This window comes from Monodelphis domestica, chromosome 8 (assembly GCF_027887165.1).
Source record: "Monodelphis domestica isolate mMonDom1 chromosome 8, mMonDom1.pri, whole genome shotgun sequence".
Lineage (NCBI taxonomy): Eukaryota > Metazoa > Chordata > Mammalia > Didelphimorphia > Didelphidae > Monodelphis > Monodelphis domestica.
This window is the reverse complement of record NC_077234.1, coordinates 45,420,905-45,433,350: the sequence shown is the minus strand read 5'-3', so window position 1 is coordinate 45,433,350 and position 12,446 is coordinate 45,420,905. Positions and strand designations below refer to the sequence as shown.

Genomic DNA, 12,446 nt, shown 5'->3' with positions numbered 1-12,446 from the left:
CATAATTTAATAGCTTTTAGATCACAGTTGAATACTATATCTAAGAATACTACATCTGAAGGGACGTCTTCAGAGAATTTGGTCAGAGCAGGGATCTAGTAAAATCTTAAGGTTCACTCTCTGGGCCTGAAGAAAAGTGACCCCAAATCCTGCCTTTGTCATTCAAAGCTGAAGAAAAGAATCCAAACCTAATTTCCTCAGGACAAGGGATAACCCAGGACCATCACGGTCAGCATAGTATCAATTTAAATCACAGAACCAGGGTTCTTGGCTTCAAGGAGCTTAGGTAACTTAAAACAGTTTCACCAAATGGCATGGAATGCATTTCCCTTTTTTAGAAGTCTGATCTTCCTTTAAGGCAAAATCTGCCTTTCCCAACCCCTTTCTCCAAAATTCCATTTTTAAAAACAGATGCAACCCTGGTGTTGTTGAATGGTGACTCAAAGAAAAACAGAGGCACATGATGGGTGCAAAATAGGTTGCAGCTTACCCCAACAAGGAACTATGGGAAGTAAAATGTGTAAGAGAAATCATGTAGAAAAACAGGCTCTGATAAGTAGGTCTGCCGTGAGGAAAACAAAGCATAACAGAGATGGCCCGCCCACACTACTATACAGGACTGTACAAAGGCCTGGAGGATGGATAAAAACTTCACAGATTGAGAAGCCATAAATGGACTATAATCTGTCTTTTTAGAGACAATACTGACATCTGAGAGTCAATGAAGAACAGAAAGTAAGTATATGGCTTTGTATATTCCATGGATGACCTTTTTTTAGTACTAACATCATCCATCAATTTTTCCAAGTGTTTGTTTATCCCTCCTTTCCCTTTTAGATATCTTGATAATCAACCCTTTAATACCCTTCCGTTGTGCTGCTTTTAGCATGAAACACCTGTTTTTACACAGTATTATGTTTACAAATGCTTTTCTTGCTTTTTTACTCCTATCATCCCTTCTTATCCCCAGCAGCACACTAAGGACTGCAATGTATGAGAGTCCAACTGTTTTTGTACCATGGTCAGTGATAAAGCAAACAGTGCACCACATGTATAATGACAAAGGCCATTGTGGGTGGTTAGGATAAAGTTATTAACAACTATATGAAATAATGCTAAAAAAATCTTCAAATATATTAAAATGATAAATGATAGGTGGGAAATCACAACTAGGAATTAAACTATAAGAATAACTATGCATCCTTTGATCTAGCAATACCACAATCAGATCTCTCCCTAGAAGTTGAAGACAGAGAGAAAGGTCCAAAATATACAAAAACACTCATAGTAACATTTCTTGCAGTAGCAAAGAACTGAATGGAAAATGTGTGTCCCTGATTAGGGATAAACAATAAACTGTAATACAATATTGTCCTATAAACTGTGATAATTAAAATGTTTGGGAGCAAGGGAAATATATATATCAATTATGACCGCTGAAATATGTTTTCTACTGTGTCTTGGGTTTATATAAATATAAGATGGTCGCCAGGGAATATATTCCCAATTTAGGAATATGCCCAAACCAACTGGGTTTTATAGAGAAATTTAATTTATAATACACTGATTAATCAATAGAAAAAGAGAGAAAGTAAGAAAGGAATAAGAATGAATAAATCAGTCAGTTGGTTTTATCACTCACCCAAGATCTCTCTAGGTAAGGTTTCTCATGCCAACCTCAGGCTCCACCTTCAAGAGAGCCTCCTGTCAAGAAATGTTTCCAGAGAATTCTCTTCCTTCAGAGCCAGCCTTCTCTCCTGGTCCTCCCACAGAATAACCTCCTCAGTCCTCCTTCAGAGCCACTTTGCTCAGAGCAAAACCTCCTCAGACCCTGCTATCTTTAAGGAAACCATCTCAGTCCCCTCCCCTCAGTTCTCACATCTACCAATCACTGTCGATGTCTCCCCTTGTGCCAATGGTGGCTCTAGCTTAATCCAGGACCGCCCAGAGGTCTGTTTCCTTTGCACATGTCTGTTGTAGGTCATATTCTCAAATAATTAAATCTTGATCTATGCTGCAGCCCTTCCTAAATCCTGTTACTCTAAGTAGGGTGGAGATTGTATTTTCCAAGACCTGGTTCTGTCATTCCAAGTATCTCTATTGTATCAATTCTAAAATCAATCATGACTCAAAGAACTTCCTGTTCTATGCTTAAGCATAGGTCAAAACCCTTTCCATTGTTTAGCAAAAGGTTTCTGTCCTAAAGTAGTTTTAAGTAGGGAGGAGAAGGATCCTCCCATGCCAAGGGGTTTCACATTCCAATAGAGTTCTTACTATCAGTAGGAAATTTTTTCCAGTATGAAATTTCCAAATGGGGAAATTTCCAACATTCATAAGTCTAAGAAATTTTAAGGTTTACAATCCCCCCTGATGATCATTGGGAGACTAGTCTCCCCATTGATCATTTAACATAATCATTTTGTAGTTCTAAATTCAATTCTAACTATAGATATACACAACATTCAATTTTTTTTAAGAGAATTAGAATAGTGAGAGAGGAAATAGAAAAGAAAGCAAAACCAATGTTTTGCTAGGCGCATTGACAGAAAGCCAAATTAGGGGCAGTCCCTTTTGGCATAAATGTGTACAATTACAATAAATGTTCAATCAAAAGTTCAGTCCAATCAATCATATCCAAAGTTCATTCTTGATCTTCTTGATGAAATGTAGGTTTTCGGCATCTTTCTGCAACAGTTCATTCTCTGGATATAAAAGTTTCAAGCTTCTTTCTTGAAGATCTTTTCTTGAACAGAATCAAAATCTTTGATTTTTTTATAACAGTAAAATCTTAAACAAAAATCGAAATTCCTGGATTTTTATAAAAATACAATCTTAAACAAAAAAAAATTCAAAAATTCTTAGAATTTAAATTAAAATACTATCCCCCCTGAAGTAAGTATTAAAAAACATCAAGTTTAGCTCAGAATGCAATGTTCAGTTATGGGGGTGTATGTATCAATTACCAAAAGAATAGAAAAATAATCAAAAACATAAGAAAAATTCAAAATAGGCCTTGTATAGGTCCAGTTTAAAGTAATTTCTATCCCACAAGTATGTAGGACAGAATGCAGTAATATTTCACTTAGCCATTTGTAGCCAAGACTACAGGAAGTTGCCATAATATAAGAAGAAAAGAATTAGAATTCTATTTTGATGGGGAAATGTCATTCCTTCGTCTGATTTTTTTTTCCTTAGGGATATAGGGAGCCAGCATGATAGTCAAGCTTTGTACTTGTTTGAGTACTTCGTAAAGAGTGTAGATACAAGGAAGTCCTACGACTTAAACATAAGTTAAGCGTCGCAACCTCGAGTCTCACTTTAATATTTCTTGTGTGCTCTATTGGCACTATTCAGGTTTAGTCTGTGCTCCTTGTTTTTATCCCTTTTCCTGGAATCAGACACAAACATCAATCACAGTCCTATAATATTTTATCACTAAATGGCAGGTTCCCATAGTTTAAAGCTTTTAGGCATATATTGATATTATAGCAAGAGTATATATATATTAACTTGTATTACTGCAGGAAAAAAATAATATTAATTATGTGTACCTTCAGTACAAAAATGAGAAAAAAAAATATTCTGATCAAAAAAGAAAAGAAAAGAAATAATAAAATTAAGAAAAAAATCAGTAATTCAATATATTCTTGAAAAAACAGCATCCATTTGTCTATGGATTATTATCTCCAATTCATATGATAAGATAGAGTCACAATTCATATGATAGGATAGAGTCAATCAGTCTCAGCAGAAGATGCTTTCTTCACATGTGAGCAGTGAATCCAAGAGTCTCTTTCTCCAATCTTTATAGATGTTGGAGTAGTTAATAATATTTGGAATGGTCCTTCCCATGAAGGTTGAGTTGCTCCAGTTCGCTTGAAATTCTTGATATAAACTTTATCTCCTGGGTTCAGGTCATGCAGAGAAAAGTCTAATGGTCCGGCTTGTACTGCAGCTCCGGATTCATGAAGTTCACGTAGTTTGTGCTGTAACTCCTGTATATAGGAAGCAATAGTAATATCTCCCCCTAATAGCGATGTATAAGCCGGGGAGAAAGGCTTAGCCTGTATAGGCGGCTGTCCAAAAAGCCTCTCAAATGGTGAAATATGTAAGTCTCCTCTAGGCCTGCTTCTAAGATAAAATAGGGCCAGAGGGAGAATTTCAGGCCATTTTAAATGGGTCTCAGTGCATAATTTGCCAATCATAGTCTTAAGTTCTTTATTCATCCTCTCCACTCGGCCTGAGCTCTGGAGGTGATATGGAACATGGAATTTTGGAGTTATCCCCAAGCAAGAATATATCTGGTTTAAGACAGAATCGGTAAAATGACTCCCTCTATCGGAGTCAATATGTGCTGGCAGGCCAAAACGAGGAATAATTTCCTTTAAAAGTATCTTTGCAACAAAATCTGCTGTGGCTCGGGTTGTAGGAAATGCTTCCGGCCATCTGGTTAGTTGATCTACAATTACTAGACAAAATTTATAACGTCCAGCCTTTGGCATCGTTATGAAATCTATCTGTAGATGTTCAAAAGGTGTGTAAGCCAGAGGACATCCCCCAAAGGCTTTTCCACGATATGCATGTTGGTTATATGCCTGGCAAATGGAGCAGGCTGAACATACTTTAGAGGCTATAGTAGTTATACCAGGGGCTATCCATACTCTCTTGACAGAGTCCACGATGCCCTGGGTGCCAAAATGACCATTTTTATGAATAGATTGGCAAATTTGGTTATAGAAACTTCTAGGGAGCAGGGGTTTTCCTTCAGATGACACCCATACTCCATTAATCTGTTTTGCTTTAAACTTTTGTTTCCATTTTTCCACTTCCTTTTCATTATAGGAAAGTGATAAATTTAAATTATCAGTGGTTGTTAATGTTAAAATTAATCCAGGTCCTTCTATGGCTGCTAGTTTTGCAGCGGCATCTGCTCGGTCATTTCCTCTAGAGACAGGGTCTGAGCCACCTGTATGGGCAGAGCAATGAACTACAGCTAGGGCTTTAGGCAGTTTGAGAGCAGAAAGAACTTCATTAATAATTTCTGCATTAGCTATGGATTTTCCAGCTGAGGTTAAAAATCCTCTCTGGAGCCATAGCATCCCGACTGAGTGACAAATGCCAAAAGCATATCTAGAATCCGTATAAATTGTTGCCTTTTTATCCTTGGCAATTATACAAGCTTGCTTCAGAGCTATGAGTTCTGCTCCTTGAGTGCTAATGTTAGAAGGTAGTGAAGCTGACCATTCAGTGGCAAATTCTGAGACTATGGCAGCTCCAGTGTAACATATGCCATCCCTCATAAAAGAGGAACCATCGGTAAATAAAATCAGATCTGCATTGTCTAAGGGAGTGCCCAAGAGATTATCTTGAGGCTTTTCTGCCATGGACACTAATGTTTCACAGTTATGTAATGGTTCTCCTGAAGTAGGTAAATCTGGAAGCAAGGTGGCAGGTTTACAAAACAAAAGAAAACTATAAAGAATTCAGAGAAACTTGGGATAATATTTAATTGATGACTTGAAGTAAACAGAAATAGAAGAGCAATTTGCAAGATGATTACAAGAGTATAAAAGAACAATGCTGAAGTATTTCAGAAACTAATCAATGTAGTAAAGAATCATAATTTCAGAGCAAAACCTATTTCCCATTTCTTGGCAGAAAATGTTGAGGTACAGAATATGACATGCATTTTCAGACATGAACAACGTACTCATCTGTTTGACCTTACTGTACTGTAAAGAAAGTTCTAACAAGACAGAGAAGGGACAAAATCACTGGCAAGTGACAGCAATGCAAAAAATCAAGTAGCCTTATAACTTAAAAAAAATTTTATTTTTATCAAAATGCAGACAAATCTTTTTCCTATTTGTTTTCTATCTTCCTACTAATTTCATCATTAAAAATGGGAGATAACCTATCTGAATTAGGTTCTTGTGAGAAGTTCCCTGAAAACTGATTTTTTCCTTTTTACAACTATATCCTTCAAAAAATTCTGCAATTGAGTTTACATGCTACATGGGTGTCTTTTGCCACTGTATCTCACCTTGACAAAGAGATCAAGTGTTTGCTGGATTAGGTAGTTTCTAAAGTGTTTTAGTCAAGTCATCATAGTGACTGCTTTACAGTAGGGAATCTTCCTTACATTGTGTTGATAGTCCATACTGATGTCTATTCTTTTATCCATTTCCCTTTGTTTGGCCATTGGTCAGATCTTTGCAAATTGTTTATCAAATCACCTTTTCATCTTATCTAGATAAACTTTAAGTTAAACTTTTTTTTTTCTCCCTGACCCAAAAAAGATATAGCAAAATCTCACCATTTAAAACTCCACAAATTCAAAATCTGTGATAACAGAAGTTGGACCCTCTATTTGCTAGACAAGTTCATGTTTGGCAAGAGTCATGTTTAACCTTTGAGAACTGAGATTTGTTTTCTTTAAAGGATGGTAAAAACTGTAATAAATATAAATGTAGTAGAGCTGGTCTACAGGGTAAGAGGAGAAAAAGATGAGGCAATCTCGTGATTTTTGTGATGGCATTACTAGCACTTTCAAGTCTCTTCTCAAAGTCATGGATAGCTTTGTAGTTTCTGTGTTCTTTATGCTCTGTTTGTTAACCCTGAGTTATATTTTCCGAAGTGATTTTCCTCTTTAAATGAAGTAAACAAATACTAAAAGCATATGGGACTTTTAATTTGGAGTCTCAAACTTTTCTGTAAAATGACCCCGCTCTTTCATCTTGGTTGGACTGAGGCTGTAGAGAAGGAAGACTGCCAGTTAAGGCCACAGTATGCTGAGGCCTTGTGGTGTCCATCATCAGACTGTGTTCTAAAGAGTCTCGGCCATCTTTTAGACTTCACTTCATCCCCAAAGGTCTCAATTAGGACATTATCACTACCATGCTGGTGACTTATACAGTTTGTGGCTCTTCTGTGGTTTACAGCTAATTTGGACCACAATGAAAATATGAAACTATCTGTTATCTCAATATCCCTGGCTTTGGAGAAGAAGATAATCTATGCAATTCTCTATCATCTAGGTAAAGAAGAGAAATCTTCCACATGTTAAAATACTTCTTAAAGACTGCCTTAACTCATACGCTGTGAGACGAACTGCATTACACATTTACACTTATATTTAGATTCTCAACTTATTCTAGTTATTTTTTTTGTCTCTGAATATACGAAGAGCTAATATTTCATTAATCACTAGTAGATCTGATTCAAAGAAAAAAAACTTTCCCTAATGGTGCTGGAGATAGAACATAATGCCTTTTGCATAGAATTTAAAATTAAATTTCTGTCTCTTCCTGGACCAAGTTATTTTTCTGCTTTCTAAAGGGGGAAAGGACAGTGATAACAGAAACTCAATTATCTTCATGAAAAATTGGAAAATCAGGGTATGTTCTTAAAAGACAACTTTTAAAAAAGCACACATAGGCTTGTCCCTTGTTTCTATTCTTCCATATTAAAGAAAGAGAATAAGCTTACCGATATAGAGTAGGTTTGCTCTGTAAGACATGAGGATGTACATGCTGTTCCAAAAGACTATATATCAGAATAGGTAAGGAAGTAAAACAAATATTGTATAAAGTCAGGTAAACGCTGTCATACAGTGTCTAAAAACAAAAAGACACACAAAATTTTGAGATGTAAAGTTACAGAGATGATATTACATTTATTCCTATGTAATAACTGATGGTTATATAGGCAGCACAAAAATTCTTAACCTTTCATGTGTCATGGACTTTTGGGGCAGTCTGGTAAAGAAGCCTATCAACCCATTCTTAGAATAGTTTGAATGCATAAAACACATAGGATTACAAAGAAAACCGATTATGTGAAAGTTATCACGATATTTTTAAAAAATAAATTCACAGACCCAAATTTAAGAATTTCTGATGGTGCTTTAAGTTTTATAAAGTACTGACTATATACTATCTCATTTCACCTTTACAACAGTCTGATAAACCTAGAATTCTACATTCTAAACTTGAAGAATCACTAGGGGTTATCTAGCCCACTCCCTTAGGTTAGATTGTCTTTGGGAAATTCTAAGTAGATTTTAATGACCCCTGTCTTTGCACAGAAAGAAGACCCATCTTTTAAACACCAATGTCCTATTGGTGTTGCTAGTGACATAAATCCAGGATAAAGAATGACTCACACAGAAATCAGCCCAAAAGCACACAAGAGTTATGTGCAGGCTGTAATACAGAGTCAACGAGGAACTATGAGAAATGAGATCAAGAAAATGTATGACAGGAACAGAAGATGAACTGGTCCCATGGGGAGAGCAAGGCATGGCAGACACCCCCTAAAGGCACTTTTATAATGCCCAGAGAAAGCAAGGAAGGTCTCCGGCACACTAGGTAGACTCCTTGTGGTCAATGTGTAGGGGGATGTGGATAAGAATCCTACCAGATGGGCAGGGAACTCACAGATCAGAGAGATCACAGATGTGGCTGAGTACTGAGATTAATAACTGTTTCACTTGTTTGGCATGCAGAGTTAAAGCTCTATCTAAGTGTTAGTTAAGAAAGGACAAAACACAACTTATACATATTTACTTACTTGTTGTGAAAACAAACAGTAGAACTGATATAAAAATTGGGGTGTGATAAAACACACATTCTGAAAAGCAAGATGAAGAGAATTTTCCATGAGAAATATTTAGTACAAAAACAGAGAATCTGAAGAACGCTCACTAAGTTTAACAAAATCTTCTGCATCTTAGTATTTGGAACAGTCTTCTAAAACAAAAATAAAAGCTTCTTAAAATGGAAAGTTACTGAAGAATGAAAACAGGTGTGTATCACTGGTTAATGATGCAGAGAATCTAGGCTGAAAAATACTGGAGAGTGGAAAAACTAGGCAATTATGCCCATTTTATAGAAGGACACAATTTAAGAGCAGGCACAAAGATAGAATTCAAATCCCTTTTATTTTGGCTAGGTGGTATCAGAATTTTGATCTCCTGACCAATATTCTTAATCTTGTGTCCACAGAAACTATGTATTATTTTTTACATAATACAGTCTTGAGATTACTTATGTCTTAATTTTAAAAATGCCCCCCCCAAAAAAGTTCAGTTATATATCTAATGGATAAAAACAAGAATAATAAATTTCCAGAAGCTCTCATTACCTCCTATAGACATGTGCATTCCCTTCTCACTTGGAGCCAACCAGAAGAAGCTGCTCTAGAGGAGCAGCTAAGTCAGGGATGTCTCTTCTAATATTCCTTGCACTGAAATTGTACTCTACATGTGGCAGGCCATTTAATGTCTGTTGTGCTCTACTGTATTATCAAATATCAATTTTCCTCTCTAGGACAAGGCTTTTTCTCTTTTCCCCTTCTACCTTGATTCCTTTTTGAATTTTCCAGGTGTTTCTCCCTTAGGTTACGGCATAGTCTACACTGGCCTGAAGTACTAGAAGAATGCCTAGGGAGGTTTAGAAAGTTTCTAAGCCTCCTCTACTGTCTAGTAGAGTCCCTAGTCTGGAGTCTAGAACCCTCTTCTTTCCTCTGGCTCCTACTCAGCTTCTATGCTTGCCTTAGCCTGGGGGACAAAATGGCAACGTAATGTGAAGAAGCCTACCAGGGGAAGACCACTCTTTTTCAGCTCTGTGATAACTTTCCTTCTCCTTCAAGCCCTGCTGGAACCCTTGTTCCAAGTTAGAAGCCACTAAGTCAAAAGCACCAGTACAGGCTTGGAGCTGGGCAACCTTGTCCTTACTGCCTTCTAGGTAGGGATGATACCAAAGGAGAGAATCTTCTTACAATTACAAGAGTGTGATAGATACACTTCTGATACACAGAAAAGCAATTATGAACATGTGATTAAAAAATTACACTTGGCTCATTACAGGTTAATTGGATTTTGTGCATTGGCCCAAGAGACTAACCACCAAATCTTACAATGGCATGATGGGAAAATGGATTTGAAGTTCCAAATAATCAACTTATAAATGAATATTTAGAACACAATCTGTGCATAAGTTGGGTGGGGGTGAAGGAGTATGTCTATTATTATTATTAAAAAATTATAGTCATAGTGTTTGGTGTCAAATAAAAATCCAATGCTCATTCAGATCGCAATCACGTATTTTAAATATTTTTCACAAACTCTTACTCTTTAGCATAGACTATTAAAACCAGACTCTTTCTATATAATTAGGTTCTCCATATATATATTTGTGCCCCCCCCCCCAATTTTCATAAAATCACCAATTGCCTCTCTGCTTACCTTATAAAAAAAGTATTGTACAAGGGTTGCTATTCTAATATAATAAAAATGGCCATGGACAAAAAGCAATTTGGAAAGGAATTTAAATCTTGCAATTGCATAGTCGCTGTTTCGTGCAGCCTGTCTTCCTTCTTTTCCCATAATTCCTGTAGAGGCCAAAGAACAAAAGGAAAGAATCAGTACAGGCTAGCCATCACGATAAGTAACAAAAATCCATTGGTCTTTAGGAGTACAATAACTTTAGGATGGTGCATGTAATGAAGTCAAAAAGCCCTGTAGCTTTTCTGGGGTTCCTCCGTAATTCCTCAATTTCTGACTGAACACTCTACCTCCCCCCTCCCCCCTCCCAAATGACCATTGGCTTAAACAATATGATTACTTTTCCAAATAAAACAGACTGGCAATTATAGACAATTTTTGATGTAGAACTATCTTATGGATAAAAGCTTTAAAGAGGCCCAAAAGAGAATAGTGATGTTATTGCTACATTTCATTTCAGGATTACAATTCTAGTTTATGCCAAACATCAAAATTAAAAGCTTCTCCTAAGCACCTGTTTTGTGTCAGGCATCGAAGAGTAAAGACAAAAATGATAAAAGGCTTAGCACCCAAGGAACTTACACTTACAAAGAACATCAAGGTAATATCATTTTATATCAGGATAGATAACATATATACAGAGATTTTAAAAATAGAGAAATCTGGGAGGGGGTTTAGGGGATGGGAGGGAAAGAACAGGAGTCTTATAACCATGGAAAAATATTCTAAATCATCTAATTAAATAAAATTTCCCCCCCAAAATAATTAAAAAAATAGAGAAACAGCAATGCAATGATCTGGGACAATCCTGAAAGACCTATGACCGGGAATGTTATCCACCTCCATTGAAAGAACTGTTGGAATTATCTTTCACATCAGTGTACTTTTGGTTTTATTTTGGGGTTTTGGTTATATATGACTGTGCTCTTGCAAAAATGACTGATATGAAAGTGTTTTGCATGACAGTAAAAAATGACAAAAGAGAGACTGGACTTATGTCCAACTGGCTATTTGAATAGTCTTACACAGTGGCCTGGAGTAGTGTTAAACTCACATGAAATTAAGATGTAATTGTTAATGTGTGATTTTCTATCTGAATTTGACCCTGCTGGCTACGAGTATATAGTCAGCCAAGTCCCTAATTGACTCACTCTTCCACTCACCACAGCAGCTTTTCTAAATTTTTTTAAAAATCACTCCTATAGTTGTCCACAGACCACCCCCTCCAACTCTCTTGGTGGAGAACCTTGATCACATTTGCCAAGAGCTCCCTCCTGTCTGTCATTCACATCTCATGGCATCTGGGACCTTCTAGCCTAATCTCTTCTCCTCCTCTCTCTTTTCCCAGGTAAACCTCTCATATACTGATGAAATCAAAGGATCAGTCCAAATCTCTATAATTACTATCAAAGGTCACCAGTTATTAATGCCCTTCAGAGATTTATTTGCTCTACAATTTGGAACAGAAATTCGTTATGATTATTCAAGGAAAATGCAAAATGAGTATTTTAACTACCGTGTGCTTCTGAGAACAAAGCTTTGACATGTGACAAGAATACATGCGTGGTTTCAGTCTCAATTGTTCATTTGGCATTGTAGTCTAAGTTGAAGATGGAAAAGTTCAAAATATTAACTATATATCAATTTTTAACTTAGAAAAAAAGTCAGTCACCTATGCCAACATGTGCTTCTTGAATCATGCTGACATCATTAGCACCATCACCAACGGCCAATGTTATGGGTTTTTCTGGAGAGATTTTTATTAGTCTTATCACCTGAAAAGGGAAATTTTTTAATTAGTTCTTATAAAATCAGCTCCCTTAAAGACTTTAGCTTGCCTCAGTTTCCCCAACTATAAAATGGGGCTAATAATTAGCACCTACCTTGCAGGATTGATGCAAGCCTCAAATGAGATCATGAAAAAGTGCTGAACACTATGCCCCACACATAGTAGGCTCTATATGAATTCCTATCCCCCTTTCTCCATGCCACCCCTCAAAAGAAGCTCTTGCCTTCTAGGAGCTCATGTACACATACAAGATGTTCACAGTCTAAAGAGAGGGTGATGTCAGATGAAAGGAATGTGTGACAGGAGAAGACTGTGATGCTCTGGGAGCAGCAGTCATGTGGCATCACCATACTGCTATTAAAAAGACGCATT

At 36.6% G+C, this 12,446-nt stretch overlaps 1 protein-coding gene across 16 annotated transcripts in view; it reads right to left on the bottom strand.

The window, feature by feature from the left end:
- The window catches only part of ATP11B (ATPase phospholipid transporting 11B (putative)), a 152,694-nt gene that overhangs the window by 18,934 nt on the left and 121,314 nt on the right, over positions 1-12,446 (bottom strand). For all 16 annotated transcript variants that reach the window (XR_008914006.1, XR_008914004.1, XR_008914005.1 and 13 more), the window contains 4 exons: positions 11,958-12,060; positions 10,247-10,392; positions 8,572-8,631; positions 7,489-7,616 (listed from right to left, as the gene is read on the bottom strand). Coding sequence is in view for 12 of the 16 variants with exons in the window: in XM_056807473.1 (XP_056663451.1) it covers positions 7,489-7,616; positions 8,572-8,631; positions 10,247-10,392; positions 11,958-12,060 (437 nt within the window). In the remaining 4 variants the exon portion in view is untranslated. The remainder of the gene's footprint in view (positions 1-7,488; positions 7,617-8,571; positions 8,632-10,246; positions 10,393-11,957; positions 12,061-12,446) is intronic.